At 42.7% G+C, this 15,518-nt stretch overlaps 1 protein-coding gene across 1 annotated transcript in view; it reads left to right on the top strand.

Moving 5' to 3' along the window:
• Positions 1–1,299: 1,299 nt before the first annotated feature.
• Positions 1,300–15,518, top strand: part of INCENP (inner centromere protein) — a 19,428-nt gene continuing 5,209 nt past the window's right edge. Inside the window, exons 1-12 of the mRNA XM_018565167.1 lie at positions 1,300–1,444; positions 5,942–6,086; positions 6,366–6,476; positions 7,608–8,353; positions 10,006–10,048; positions 10,694–10,718; positions 11,370–11,499; positions 12,371–12,407; positions 12,673–12,787; positions 12,877–13,017; positions 13,925–14,034; positions 15,079–15,201. Coding sequence (XP_018420669.1) covers positions 5,950–6,086; positions 6,366–6,476; positions 7,608–8,353; positions 10,006–10,048; positions 10,694–10,718; positions 11,370–11,499; positions 12,371–12,407; positions 12,673–12,787; positions 12,877–13,017; positions 13,925–14,034; positions 15,079–15,201 — 1,718 coding nt within the window. The 5' untranslated portion in view covers positions 1,300–1,444; positions 5,942–5,949. The remainder of the gene's footprint in view (positions 1,445–5,941; positions 6,087–6,365; positions 6,477–7,607; positions 8,354–10,005; positions 10,049–10,693; positions 10,719–11,369; positions 11,500–12,370; positions 12,408–12,672; positions 12,788–12,876; positions 13,018–13,924; positions 14,035–15,078; positions 15,202–15,518) is intronic.

Genomic DNA, 15,518 nt, shown 5'->3' with positions numbered 1-15,518 from the left:
GTGCGCCCCCCCCCCCCCCCCCCTGCTCCCAGGCTCTGCTCTCCCCTCTGCGGGCCTGGCTTGGGTGGGTGTCAGGAGCAAGATGGGAGGGAGATCAGCATCTTCCTCCTTGCTGATCCCCTCTCCAACGTCTGAATGCGGAAGTGATGTGTAATATATCACTTCCGCATTCACCTGTCATTCTTCTGGCTGCTATAGCCAGAGAAGAGGCTGGTGTAGCAGATCCCTTTGGGGGTCCCCAAGTGACATTAGGGGTCTTAGAGACCCCTAATGTCCCCATAAAGAGAACCTGTCGGTGTGCCTGTGCTATCACATAGGGGGATTGTTAGCCCCCTATGTGATAGCAATAACATTACGTGTAAAAAAAAAATAAGTCACATATGAAATTAAAAGAAAAAATGTTTACGTTGCCCACCCCCATGTATACGCACATATAAACGTAATTACACGTCGGGTGCGCCAACGGGGGGAAACGACAATTGCGGCACGTTACCTATCATCGCGAACGTTGGAGTGAGAGTAATAATTTTAGGGCTGTTAATCACTGATAACACTAAACTGATAAAAAGCTTCTAAAGCGTCACCTATGGCCAATTTGGGATATTGTAATTTTTTAAGGCTTGACATTATTTACCCGACGTGACCCCGTCTTTTATGTCTCACCAAAAAATTGGGTAATAATAAATGTTTAATAATTTAATAGAGGGGAAAGTTTTGTTTTTCAAAATGTTTGGTAATTTTTCCTTACTATGGTAAAAAATAAAAACCCAGCAGTGATTAAATACCACTAAAAGAAAGCTCTATCTGTCCCCAAAAAAATGGTATATAATTAATTTCAGTACAGCGTTGCATGACGGAATAAATGTCAGTCAAAGTACCGCAGCGCTGAATACTGAAAAATGGCCTGGACAGGAAGCGGGTGTAAACACCCCAGTCAGCAAGTGGTTATGGTAGAATTCGGCTTTTGTTTATAGGTGGACTGTGCCTTTAACTGAAAATGCAGATTTGAAAATAGCGACATCGTCTTTAGGAATCCCATTCACATGTTGAGTCTTGTGTGAGAATTTAACGTTAGAATACGTTCTACATGTTATGCAACCCAACGAGCTAAGCCAATGAAGGCACGGTGCCGCTGGGTAGTTGGAAATGTCAATGAGTTGGAGCTTTCGATAGAACACCGCCCGTTTGACGTTCCTTTTCCTTTGTTGTGCCTCGCGAGTCCTCCAGCGCCGGTGGGAGTGCGGGCTCTTCTATCCCTACGCTCTTTGGCTCTATGGTGCCGAGCTCCGCCCTCTGACGTCGGCGCTGTCTGGCTGCAGCCGTTAGGATTTGAACTATTTGAACGGTTTGAGCGGGAGAGGAAGCAGCTCCAGTGACGGGGAGCCAGAAGCGTATAATAATAACAACGGGGACAGAGAGACTAGGGAGACCGGGCCCGGGAGAGGTAAGCGCTCACCGCCATTAACCCCTTTACGTCTGGTAGAAGGGTTAGTCACGCTGTAGCCGAGAAATGGCTTGTTAGGGTGGCTTTAATCCGGCCTGCGCTCAGCATGGCCGCCCCTGTGTCATTATTGCCCACTGTCCAAGCCGGCTTGGCCCATCCGCGGGTATGTTGTCAGCTGACTGATTTCCAGGGACAGGCTCGGGGTTTGCAGATTTTTCTGCCCTGTTATTGCATCGCGCTTATTATCTGTTAGTGTTTTCATGCCATTTACTAAACAAATACATCTCTGAGATGGCAAATCGCGATGTGGTCATGTGACATTTGACTATTGCGGATCTTTCCAATATCTGTGAGCACCATAGAAAAAGTAACAAGGTGATCTATGTGTTAGAAACATATATTGGCTGTCCCAGGATTGTCTGAAATAATGTTGTCCATGATGCTTTTTGTGGTGAACACATTTAAAGGAATATTCCACTGTTTAATCAAATAAGTACGCCTGTGTTGCAGAAAAGAAAATGTGCATTTAAATTTATTTATTTTTGCAAAGCAAGGGTGAGCACACTGTGACCCTCCAGCTGTGGTGGAACTACAAATCTCATGATGCATCTGTCTCTGAGAGTCATGCCTGTGGCTGCAGAATCTTGCAATGCCTCATGGGATTTGTAGTTCCACAACAGCTAGGGGCCAGATTTTGCCCACCCCTGCTGCAATTAGGGGATTGTGGGTACAGTGTCCAGGCTTTTTGCAGACTGTTCCTCTAATCCCTGTCCATACGGAGGTATGGAGCTGGGGGAAGTAATTGGTGTACTACAGAGGACATCACTGTGCTCCGATGCCATCTACCCAGATAGCAAGGATAACTTGCCACAAACTTGTGTCAGGGTTAAATTGTAATTCTCTTTAACTTGCTGCACACATTCCTGGCAAGATGTAGACTTGCAGAACACTCGCAGCACAATTTCTAGTTGACACTTTTTGAATTTGTAGCAAATTTGCTTGGCAAGTCTACAGCAAGAGCTCTGCAAGTGTGCAGCACTTTTGGAAAGCGCATTGATCTGGAGACTTGCAATGCAGACTTGCTGTAATTGTACAACAACATTGTGAAGCTTGGCAAGTCTAGCAATAGTTTAGCAAGTCATTTTCAAACTTGCAGCTCAATTGCTGGCTATCTGGGTATGAGTCCCTCTGCTACAGTTGCAGACATGACTGGTAGTGTTTTCCTTCACAGAACCTGTGACTGGATCTGTGAATGAATTATGGGACTGTGCAGAATTCAAAAATACTGTATACAGGAGCTTGCAGGGAGAAGCGCCCCAAAATTCAGGTTGTGGGGGGCTGAGGAATGTGGCCATGTTCCATTTTACAGCCTTGATCTGGGTACAACCTAGTATTAAAGGGGACTAGCTCTTGATTTTTTTTGTACACAAATCTTTTTGATATTTGTAAGCAATATAGAACAATTAACACAGTAACCTATTTGTTTTTCCAGGGCTGTGTGAGGCTGTGTTATATAAACATTTGTTACCTAGCTCAGGGGTGGACAAACTGGTATGGAATTCAAGAGCCAGCTCCATTGATGACAACAAAGCTAGACTCCTTGGCTACCTGCTCCCTGGGTTTGTCCAGCCCTAGAGCTTTAGCAGAGCTTGGTAGCATACAATTGCCTAATGAATCTGGGACTGATTGCTAATCGTGGAAGGATGTGCTGGGACAAGTAGCTTCCTGGAACTGAAAATGTGTTCTGTGCTCTGCCAAGTATCCTCTTTTCTGTCTCCAGCTCACAACAGGAAGGAAAAGAGGATTATATTGTCATAATCTGTGCTTTGTATTTCTGTATGATTTAGGCAACATTCATACTAGTTGTCATTGGATGTTTTTTTATATGCATTTATAATGGCTTTATTAATGCTTCCAATGATCTCTAATGCTTTCATTGAAGTCAGTTTAGCTGCGTTTAGAAAAAATTGAACCCAGGTGCGTCCATGGGTTGATTTGAACTTCTACTCGCCAAGACACGTTTATTTGCAGACATCTCGCTGGTTACTTCAATGGACCGATGCATCTAAACAAATCATTTTAAGCATCTAGGCAAGGGGGGTCTCAAACTCAATTCATCGTGGGCCACTGGACACATTTTTTTTCCTCCCATTGGGTCCGCTTGTCAAATTCCATACTTGAAAATAAAATGTAACTATACATGGTACCAGTATTAATGTCTGCGTGTGTTTATGATGTCTGTATGCGTTTGTGATGGTTTCTTTGTATGCAATGTCAGTATATATTTTTTTGTGTGTATTGTCAGGATTTCTGGGAGTGATGTCGTTATGGGTGTTATTGTTTCTTTGTGTAGTATCAGAATGTATGCAGTGTCAGTATGTATGTGGTTTTTTTCCTACAGGTTTTAATTTTAGAGGACCAACAGATTCACGCACATAATACAGAAATACGCGTAGAAATGCGCAACACGCACGACCAGAAATACACATACAATAAGGCCCCATTTACACCTGTATCTTTAGATGCAATTGGGGATCCTTGCGTCAGGAACTTGCGTTTTTCCTGCAGCAGGAATCCCTAATGTGGCATTTACAAGTGGCAGCTGTCACCCATTCAAGTTAATAATCCAGGTGACAGCCGCTGCATATAATGGTATGTGATATGATCACATGAGGTTGGGAATCAATGGCTTTACCTGGATGCACAATTGAGTCCAGGGATAGTGATCGATTCCCAACCTCATGTAATCATATCACATACCATTTAGATGCAGCGGTTGTCACCTGACTTTTAACGGGTGACCGCTTTTGCTTGTAAGTGCCATGTTAGGAATTCCTGCTGCCTAATAACACCCTCCGCCTCCCCCCCCCCGCCACACACTCTTTCGTCCACCTACAAAGAGGCCCCCCGACTGCATATGTTTCTGCAGGGAGAAGGTGCTGAGGCATGTTCCCTGGTGTTCGAATGGTGATTAGTAAGGTCTGCACCAGACCTTACTAATCAATCTTTTTGGTCAGTGTTCAGTGAAGATGCTGGCCGAAAGGATCTGAATGCTGGCAGTGACAGCAACAGCTCTGCATCTGACAGATGGGGTACAGCTCTGTTCGTGAAGAACATTGTTACGAGGGAGGAGCTTTTAAACCCTAACTTAGAGGAAAAAAACCTCTCCCTGCACTGCAATGGTTAACTGTCTAGGGTACCTGTGTAAAATACTTATTACCTGATCCCCGCCAGTTGGCGCTCACCTCATCTCCCAGGTGCCGGCTGTTTCCACAATACAATAGCCAGTGCAAAACCCTGGCACTAGAAACCATTCTCCAACTTCAGATGCCAGGAATACTGCAGCCATAATGGGATTGTGAATACTTGTTAGGGACACCAGTATTTTTCATTGATGTATATCATTTTGTAAGCTGTTGTTTTTTTTCAGAGTACTTCAAAAATATCAATGCAAGATTAAAAAGTTAAATGTAGTGAAGTATAATCTCTAGGGCTGCCAAAAACGATGATTTTCAAAATCGTTTACTTAGCCGATTTTATTAAGTTCGATTAATCTGATAGAAATATATATTTTTTTTTAAATGGCTCCAGTGATGGACTGCTAGTTTGTATTGGGATTGTAGTCATTATACAGCACAAGGCAGAATACAACAAATCCCAACAATACATTATACATGGTGTATAATGTATTGCTGGGAATTGTATTTCTTTATAGCTGATGGTACATTGTGCTATTTTACAGAGCAATGTACCATCGGCTATAGAGGGATACAAATCCCACTATCCCAGCAATACATTAATACAGCACCATGTGGGGGGAAAGTGTAGGCAGTCTTGCCTAAACACACTCCAAGCAACTTTCTTCCCTGAGATTTTGGCCTGTCTGCAGCTGTCGTCCCCCCACGCCTGCTCCTCCTGGATTCCAGTTTTGTCTCCCTGTGCCAATCATGCATGGTGGCAGGCCGCGGCGAGTCAGTGAGAACTCAGAGCTGGGTCAGGCGGATAGGAGAAGCGGTGTGTGTGTGTAGCTGCCAGTAGGGCAACTAATCGAAAGTCAACATCTATGATGGGAAAAAGTTGATGTTTTACATCATAGATAATAATCGACTTAGCCAATTTAGTTGTTGCAGCCCTAATATTCTCCATACAAGAGGGTACAATTGATTGACAGTTAAAAATGGGCTTGACCAAAGAAAAGCTTGGCATTGCTTCCCCAGACTTTCTCTTCCCAAAAAAAAATATTGGATTTTCAAAAAACGCCACAGATGCAGACTGAGAAGAAAGACGCATAGCAATGGAGGTTATGAAGTTGTTACAAATAAAGTCAATATATCTCCAATTAACCTTAGGATAGAGCGTAAGAACACCAGTAAATCCCTTTATAAATGTAAAGCAAAGATGTACAAGTGTCTTTCTTGCTTCCCCAGTCTTTCATGTACAAGTAACACCTTGCAGAATGTACATAAGAACTGTATTAAACTTTTTTTTTTTTTAAAGGTGTCATCATGAATGAGCCAGAAAGCCTTTCCAATATTCTGCAAGTATGTGTCCGCAAAACAGATGATTTTGTGCGGCGTCTGGAAAACAAGCACATAGTATGGCTGATGGAGATAGAGGAGGCAGCCAGGAAGATGTTCAGCAAGTAAGTACAGGAGGACCAGCACTTTTATCAGCGTATCCTATCTCAAGCTGCAAATGTTTTACTGCTCAATTGTCTTCATTTGGGTTGGAATCCAACCATTGATATAAATGCCATGCAATACTCGCTTCTTTCTTATACAATAGTACTGCACATTCCTAGATGTTAGTTGGTTCTGTACTCCCCCTTTTTTTCTTTTCCAATGTACTGAATAGTGCAGTTTGTTGCTCCAGTTGGGTTTACTGTGCGCAGTATATTTATAGCGCTCTACTTTGCCAACAGTGACTTCACTGCTGAGCCAGAACTGATGCCAAAGACACCGTCTCAGAAGAGACGTCGAAAGAAGAGAATCTCGATCGTGCCAGATGAAAATAGGGACCCGAGTGGGCGCAGGTAACTATTGCAGCAGAAATTGTACCTATGCATCTTTCTGTTCATCTCTGCCTAATTGTGGGCTCTTTGTTAGCAGTGCCACAACAGCTGTGCTTTATAATCATATAATGAACTTTTTCAGTGATTTAACAGTACTTTTGAATATTATGAAGATTCCACTTTTTTTTTTTTTTTTTAACTCAATTTTTTTTATATACATTTTATTTGGGGGTTGGGAAGTCCCTGAATCCCAGGCCCACACTCTACCTATGGCCTGGTGCTAAACCCCCATCTTGCCAATTTATGTGGAAGCCTCTGCTTTCAATAAGTACCCATTTTGGAACATTAAATGGCAGGGATTTTATATCTGAGGTGCACTGAGCTTATGGGCTACTCCAGACAGAAGTCAAGACTTTATGTATTAGGGCCTGGGATTGACTAAGCATTTACGTGCAATAGGGCTGCAACAACTAATCGACATAATCGATTATAATCGATTATTGAAAAAGTTGTCAACTTTTCCAATAATCGATTAATCGGCTTCCGATCAGCTGGCCCTGTTTACAGCTCCACACGCTGTGCGCTGCACCTTCTCCCCACCTCACGCTCGCCACTGCCAGACCCGCTCGCATCCACGCTCCACACGCCGCACCTCCTCCCCGCCTCACATTTCCTGCCCATCCACATCCATGATTTATCCGATTAACCGATTAATCGAACTTAATAATCGGCTAACTAATCGATTTTGAAAATAATCGTTAGCTGCAGCTCTAACGTGCAAAACTCATCAATGTTGATTTGGATGCCTGTACATTAATGCCTCTTGCTCAGTTAACTAAACCTTTAAACATGCAAGCATTCGGGATCCATTCCTTTGTGTTTGTAGCAGAGCCAAGTCTGGGAGCTACCGCATACTTTGGTGGAGGTGTTAGTGAGTCTTTAGTTGCATAGCACAGAAAAGTAGGTATGGGCTACTAAATATACTTGCAAGTGTTTCGCAAGGTGTTCTGATGAGGCTCCATTGTAGTGATGCTCTGTCCCATGCTTTTATGCAGAATATAGAAGCCTCCACCACAAAGTTTTTGAGACTTTTTGGGTGGGATAATGTCTTTATCATATGCACAGCTCAAAGCTATGATTGCTTTTCTGCAGGATATCCAAGAGACGAAGCAGTGCCAGCTGGAGCTCATCTGTGCGCAGGCTCTCCACCAAACTAGTTATCAAACCACTTAATGAATCTATTCAGGAGGATGCTGAACAGCCCAAAAGAATGACTCGGGCACGTAAACAAGCCAGCACAGCATGCATGCCAGTATCGGAAAATCCACTGCAAGATCTTCCTAATATTCCCAATGACTGCATCTTGCAGGTGAAGATAAGTGCAGAAGAACGCCGTAGTGCAGAACTGCACCACGAAAAGGTGGTTGCATTAGGCTCAGTGGAGAAAAATGAGAATCCAAAAACTATTGTCCCAACTGTGCCAGAGATTGCTCCATCAGTGACTACCACACAACCCCTTGATCCTGTCACCCCGGAAAAAAATGGCCGCACCGCAGCCAAGTTAAAAATTGCAGACAGCTCTACACCTAAGATTGCCGCTAACGAGATGATAGATTTGACAAGTGAAACACCCCGCTATGTTGCAGAAGCAGCTAAGGCACTGGCATTGGAATTGTCAAATCACAGTACGACACCCACAGGCTCCAGGTCAGACCGGCGCTCAGTGCGTCGCAGCATTGTGGGACGTAAGTCAATCGGCTCCCGCCCTTCTTTAGCTAACCAGTTCTCCCTAGCCAAGAAGCGTGAAAGTATGACTCAAGAAGCTGTTCGCAAATCCATTCGTCGCTCAGTATCGAAAAAGAGAGCTTCAGAGAATTCTTCATCTAGCTACAAGAGTTGTAAGTATCTTTATTTTTTTGAGAATAACCTTGAATGTCTTGAGGTACAAAAGCCATACACAGCTTGAAAAATTGAATTTTTAAAGTGCATTTCAGTAACTTAACTACGGTATTACCACAAATGTATCTGTGTCATTCAGCTGTAGATACTTGAATCATCTCTGAATTGGTGCTGACACTGACCTTCCTTCTGGAGGGTGGCTACTTTTGTTCCCCATTGTACCTGAGTGTGTTGTAAAGTAGCCATCGCTCCAAGCTCACTCCCGCAATGGACTACAACCTCACGTTTGTTTTGGTTTTTTTAACTTGTATTGAGATTGTAGACCATAACAGGAGCGAGCTTAGAGCGGTGGGCACCTTATAACAGACTAGGAATGCACCGACATCGTTTTTTCGGTAACGAGTAGCGATATTTATATTTTGTTCCAGTAGTATGCGGCCAGCTTCCCAGGCAATCAGCCGGGCAGCGTGTCACTACCCGGCTTCTTGATTACCCGGGAAGTCGGCTCGATGCTGATAGGCCGGAGAGCCGGCATTCTGGCCATTACCCGTGGCCCGGCAAGCCGGCTCCATGTTCCCTGATGGCACTGCCGGTCAGACGAGATCTCCCTCTGACCGGAAGTTCTGGCATCGGAGCATGTGGGCGGGTACTCGACCAAATACTCGGTATCGGCACCGATGGTAGTAACGGTGCATCGCTAACTGAGAACATGGGGAACAAAAGTAGACTCCCTCCAGATGGAAGAACGGTGTCAGCACACATCCAGAGATGTTTTGAGGATCTACAGCTGAGTGATACCCAAATAAGATGCAGTTTGTGGTAATGGTTAAGGTACTTGAATGCATTATTAAAATTTAACTCCTGAGGTTAGTGTCACTTGTATAGGTCAGTAATAGTAGCCTCCATATTTCTCTCTGCACAGGTTTCCTTTAAACCCCTTCGTGACTGACGACGTACAGTGTACGTCGCCAGCATCGGGGCTGCTTATAGGGTCTTGGCATTCAGAAAATATATAATGTTGGGGGGTTTTACGTCATTTTCAGGCCTAAAATGTGGAATATAACATGGGTGCAAAAATGGAAAAAAGGGCCTCAGTCATGAAGGGGTTAAAGTATCTATACACCTAAAATAAAAATGTTCTCATATGGCAGTCTACATTTCTTTTGGGGACAGCAGACCTTCAGCTCACTGGTGTGGGGAAAATGGTGATTTGGTTGTGTTTGTAGTCCACCCAAAATGTGACTAGGAATAATCGCTGCACATTTGGAGAGCACAAGCCAGCACAGCTAAGGTGACTAATCCACACTAACCAATCACAAAAATATAGGAGGAGACTTTGGAAAAATACTACATCCCTACACTGTCTTCTGCCTCGACATTTGTAGTGAGTTTTCATCAAGCTTCAATGTTTACCAGTCTCAATTACAATATGAAAGGAGATGGAGCATGGCAGTGTCACTGTAATGTGTCCTGAGAGACTGCTAATGCCTGGAAAGATCAGTTTTGTTGCTGCTTGTAGCGGTACACGCAGCCTACCTAGTGTTTTGGGCTGCTGGTATGTAAATGTAACTAAAATTCTTAATGGGTAAATATTGTTTGCTATGTGACTTTTTTTTTTTTTTTTAATTCTTTATATTTTACTTCCTTGCAGACCATAGCTCAATTGAACTAGTGGATGAAGAAGTCAAAGTTGGGTGAGGAAAACAAATGTGAAATTTGAAATGACCATTTAGTTGGCTATGTAATTGTAGTGCTGTGGATTCTTGACTGCTTTGGCATTGGCACTGTCGCAATGCCAGTGTCTGGGGAAATCAGCTCTTATTACACTAGTAACAGGAGATAATTTAGACTTCATCTTCTTTCTTAGTTTCCCTCTTCTTAGGTACAGGGTCTCCAATACACACAAAACCTTTTACTCAACAAGGCAACTTTTGTTTTCCATGGTTAAGAACCTGATTGTGGGGTTTGTTTTTTTTTTAATTTTAAAGACTTAAATTTTAAGTCTTCTGTGTACTAGAGCAGCTACAGTCTAAAGGATTTCCATAGAGATTAGCGTGACTGGAGATCAAAGGGAGACTGACCCTTGACGTATGTACACACATGCAGTAATTGACTGAGGTTTTCCTTCACAGTGGACAATCGATCTGACCAACCTCTTATGCCTTTATTTTTATGCTTGTCACCTGTTATACTCGAATTCTCTGCTACGCCCAGTTTAAAGGTTGTGCTTATAACTAGTCTTGTGTATAATGTCATAAATGTAAAAAGAAATGATAAGTTCTATTAACTAATGCTACACACTTTTCTGAATTTAAATTTGTTTATTAAATCTTCTGCAGGACTGAAGCTGCTGAACCTGTTGAGGTAAGAAATTACAAATGGTAGTCATAACTGGGCTTCAGATTTTTGTATAACATATATTTGTAATGGTGTACGATTGTGGGTTTCTTTTCCCCCCCCCCCTTCTTTGGGTTTGCTGCCTGCTCTTTCTACTTTGCAGCCTGCAGGAGTTTACAAATACCCCTTTAATAAACTTTGCATGCCTAGGAAGTACAGAAAGCCATGATAACTAGATGCTTAGGCAGTTTCTGTTGAATTATATTCCATCTCTTTTATATTGCTAACACAGTGGTCACATTTAAAGTGGCCACTAATATTATCTAGCACTGTGTAGCTTAAAGGGTTTTAGAAGGATGGATTTTGGTTAAGTTAATTTTTCTTACATAAAATCAGTGCAGATGGATCAAGCGTTTTCTGATGGGCACAGATTTAAGGGAAACTTTAACGTTCCCAAACAATGTGCCTTGCTTTTGAGTAGGTCAGTGTCCGGTTGTGTATTCTGTAAACTGTGGGTGAGGTGGAGCTGAAAATGGCTGGCTTGTGCTTAGGTTGTACCAAAACACAACCAATGGCATATACACAAGCAATGGCAGGATTTTATGTTCTATGCTTTTTCAAAGACGTATGTGATTTGTCTGTAAGATCACAAATCTGTATCTTCTGCCTTTTCTGTAGGCTTCATCTCCTGAGAGCCCCAGGCATTCTCTTCGGGTTCGCACCTGTAAAAAGATTCCTATTAGCAACCTACCAGACTCTGATGTGCCACAGAGGATGACGACGCGACAGTCTGTGACATCTAATGGTGGTAAGCTGAACTGTGGGCTCTTGAAGACAGATGTTCACAAACAATGGCGGGGCGACGAAGGACTGGTCATGGTTTACTAGTTGCAGATCTGAATAGTATGCCATACTTGCATTTTTGCATCTGCTCTAATGGACTTCTAGTGTTTTGAGTTGTGCTGGACAGCTCCAAGATGTCATGTGGCCATGGATATGTTGCAAAGACCATCCCATTCTGTATTGAGTGCAAACTCTTTTAAGCGAACCTGTGCTGTGCCCATGTAGGACTAAACTGCTTGGGCAAAGCACAGGTTCACTTTAAAACATGTCTGAATGTAGCAAAACCTCAGTGCACTTTCATCAGAACCTGAAGTAGTAAAGGTGGTGGACAAAGACCACTTGTTTCAAGGGATAAGAAAGCTGGTTGGGGATTTCAGCAGTTGCTGTTAGAACATCAAACTGGAAGCTGCTCCTTGATGACCTTGAAGATTTAAACTTGAGTGTTTATTGTTATCCTGACTTACTACCTTGTGAGTAAAGGACCTACAACAGAAATAAAACTATGCATGTTAGGTGTCCCAACACTTCATTGCCTGCAGGGTTTATCTAGGTCAGTGACTCCCTAAGTTGGAAAGCTATTTGAAGGATGGTGGCTAGCTTGTTTCTCTAGTGACAGGTCTTCTGTGCTCTTTTTATAATGTATCCAGTGGTTTGATGCACATAGAATCTCTGAAATGGTGTAAAAGCAGAGTCAACTGCATTACATTTCTGTCTGCATGATGGATTTGTGTACTTTGTATTCCTTTTGACCTGTGTGTTTTTGTTTTTTTTTTGTCTTCATTCACACACTGTCCTATTTAGGACATGCTAACATTGTGTTTCATCCTTTTTTGCAGAAACCTGTCAAGAGGCAACTGATGATCAAACCATAAGGTACACAAGCCGTTTTTAGTTTTGCTAAAAATCCTCCCATCTAGTTTAAAACTTGACAATTTCTAGGAGGGATTCCCCTGTTTTTAATGCAATCCATTTAAATCATACCTACAGGGTTTTACATATGTCCCATTCTAACTTTTAATATCCCAAATGGTTGTAAATTCTGATACGCTGATGGGCCTTGCATATTCATTTTATAAGGGAAGGCCCTTTTTTAATTTTTAGTTTTCGGTAGAAATTTTAATCTTGAGGTTTCTCATAGGAGAAAGAGCTATAAGCGAGCAGTGGATGAACTGTCTGATGAGGAGCCAGATGATGAGCAAATACAATCGCCCCCAAGGAAGAAGACTCCCTCTCCACCCTGTCCTCCCAGCAAAGTAAGTTCGTATTAGGTTGAGAACCAACATGCAGTTTATGGAGTCTTAGGAGTTAAGCCAATGTCCATTATTTTTTTTTGTTTGTGTAGGTTTTAAAGCCTCATATGAAAACATTCCTGCATACAGTGCAGAAAAATCAACTGCTGATGATGACTCCAGGATCCATCAGCAAAACTTTAATGGTGAAATCTTTTATAAAGCGCAATACGCCCTTGAAGGCAGACCCTAAGGTATGTGTGCAACAATATAATCAGTACATTTTATCAGTGTAACTTGCATTATCCAATCGAAGCAGGGTTACAAAAAATGTACTTGTTTAAAGGAGAAGTATGAGGCGAGTGACTTTTCACTCAACCTCATAGTTCGAGCCGATGTGACCATGAAACATCGGCTCAATAGATCAGAAAGTGAGCAAACGCATACCGTTGCTTGCTCACTTCTCGATCATGTCCCTGCAGAGAGCTGTGACTGTCACTCATGTCTCCCTGCAGGGATCCCCGCTCCGATCCTCCAGCGCTGACTGGTGGAACGGCCGGGGGAGGGGGTGCGTACAGCTGGTTCTGCCTCTAGATGGGCAGAGCCAGCTGTCAATCACGGAGCTGGGTGGATCTCGACAATGTCGGGATCCGCCCCGGCTGTAGCTTGCCCTTAGTTAAAATGGCCACTGTCAGAAGAGGGGGAAGAAAATAAGTTATGGAAAGAATAAAAAGCCGGCAATTATCTAGAAGTATCCGTTTGTAGATCATCATTACTAAACCTTTCTAAAGGTGCCTTTGTTATTTTGAAGATGTGGGCAAAGTCCCTCTTTAACTACATTTGCTTGCAGAGTGTATGAGTGGCGTTAGTGTAACAGTAGCACTTAGTGTTGTGGTGTTTCTACTAATAATTTGGACTTACAATGTACTTTTTTTTTTTTTTTTCCGTTGGGTACTTTCAGACAGAAGTAAGTAACTTAGTTTTATTGAGATATCACTGGTGTCTGGTTTTGGGTGCTTTTAGGGCAATTATTATGATTATTGGTCCTTTTTCCTTCACTTGGTGTGGCTCATTTTTGTCCTCACAGCCTCAGCTAATTCTTTTGTCCCACCATTGACTGGAGTTGGTGTGACTTACATTCTTCACATAACTATTTTGTAGGAGAAGGAGCGTCAGCGTTTGGAAGTCTTGCGCAAAAAGGAGGAAGCCGAAGTTCAGCGAAAGCAAAAAATAGAGGAGAGCAAAAAACGCAAACAGGAGGAGCTTAAACTGTGAGTTTCATATATGGTGTTTTGTGTTTTCTATGGACTTGACAGCCCAGTGAAATGGCTTTGTTACTCTTTAAAACACACTCATTAGGCAAGAGGGTGGACCTTCTTTCCAATGTCAAGGTACTCGCCCAAATACTCGGTATTGGCACCGATAGTAGTATCCGTATCGGTGCATCCCTAGTTGCAAGTCCTGTGCCCAGTGCTGCATCTTGGCGCTATCCCACCTGCAGCTCTTATGCACTCCAGTATTGCCCTTTTATTTTTTTCAAACTACATGCGCTTAAATTAGATTAGTGGAAAGTCACTAGGTCTGCAGAAGAATTAATGTGTCCCTCTTCTGCTTTTTCATGGAGGCAGCAGCATAAGTCTACGTCCTCAGAATTCTTCAGAGCCGTGTCCTTTAATGGACTCGGAGAAAAGGATTTTACAGCAAGAGCAAAATCTTTTTTTATTTTTGCCTTGGGCCTTCTAGAAATCCTATGGCCACAAAGACCATTTGTACCCTTCATCAAAATGTTTCCAATCTTTGTACAAAAATAGTCTCTCTTGTTCCCGGTCTCTGTACTTGCATAGTAAGCATTTTGTACAAAAGTGGTCCGTTTATAGTGTGAATCCAGCAGTGTCTTGCCTTAAGGCAGTTAAAGTACCCAAGAGAATGCTCCTGTGTTTGAGATCCAACTGATAAGTGTCTGGAGGCCCTTTCCTGAAATGTTATCTTTGGTGTTTTCTGCCTTATCTCTGATTTTTTTTTTTTTTGACTGTAATTTCGTTTTGCCAAACCATATATGATTGGTTAAAATCTAATTCTAGCTGCCATTGACCCCAGGATCATTTTACATGTGAAGTAATTTGTGATGTTGAACGCTGGTTGTGATGGCCTTTTTGGAAACATTTTTAGCTTATTTTCACATTAGTCTGTTGGTACATGTGCGCCGGACCCTTGAAGATTGTGGCACTACAAAAAAAAAAACTTCCTCAATGCAAAGCGAAATTAATCTGTGTGAAAGGTAATTGCTGCTGACCATTTAAATGTTTTATTTTTAGGAGGAGAGAAGAGCGTTTGCGCAAGGTTTTGCAAGCACGTGAGAGAGTGGAGCAATTGGAAGAGGAGAAAAAGAAGAAAATGGAACAGAAATTTGCAAATATAGATGAGAAAAGTGAAAAGGTAATTTTTTTTTTTTTTTTTTTTTTTGTGGTGAATGGTATGCCTTTGTGGCCATTGACAGGCCTGGATTCTCCACAAGGCCACCGAGGGGCGGCAGGGCGCGGACAAAGTTCCGGGCGGTAAGTTTGCCTTCTTTAGTCCTGCTTTGGGAAGGCAGGACTAAATGTAATGTGGGGGAGCTACTTGTTCGTTTACAAGTAATCGCGGCGATGTCGCTGCGATCACGTGTAAAATGTGTGCAGCCTCTCCGTCCTCCCCTCCTACCTCTCTCCTCACTGGCCGCTGATGCAGGGAGCAGAGCGGCAGGGTTAAAGCTAAC

Source organism: Nanorana parkeri, unplaced genomic scaffold (genome assembly GCF_000935625.1).
Source record: "Nanorana parkeri isolate BGI_ZX_2015 unplaced genomic scaffold, ASM93562v1 scaffold820, whole genome shotgun sequence".
Lineage (NCBI taxonomy): Eukaryota > Metazoa > Chordata > Amphibia > Anura > Dicroglossidae > Nanorana > Nanorana parkeri.
The sequence above is the reverse complement of the archived record's forward strand: the minus strand, read 5'-3'. Positions and strand labels throughout refer to the sequence as shown.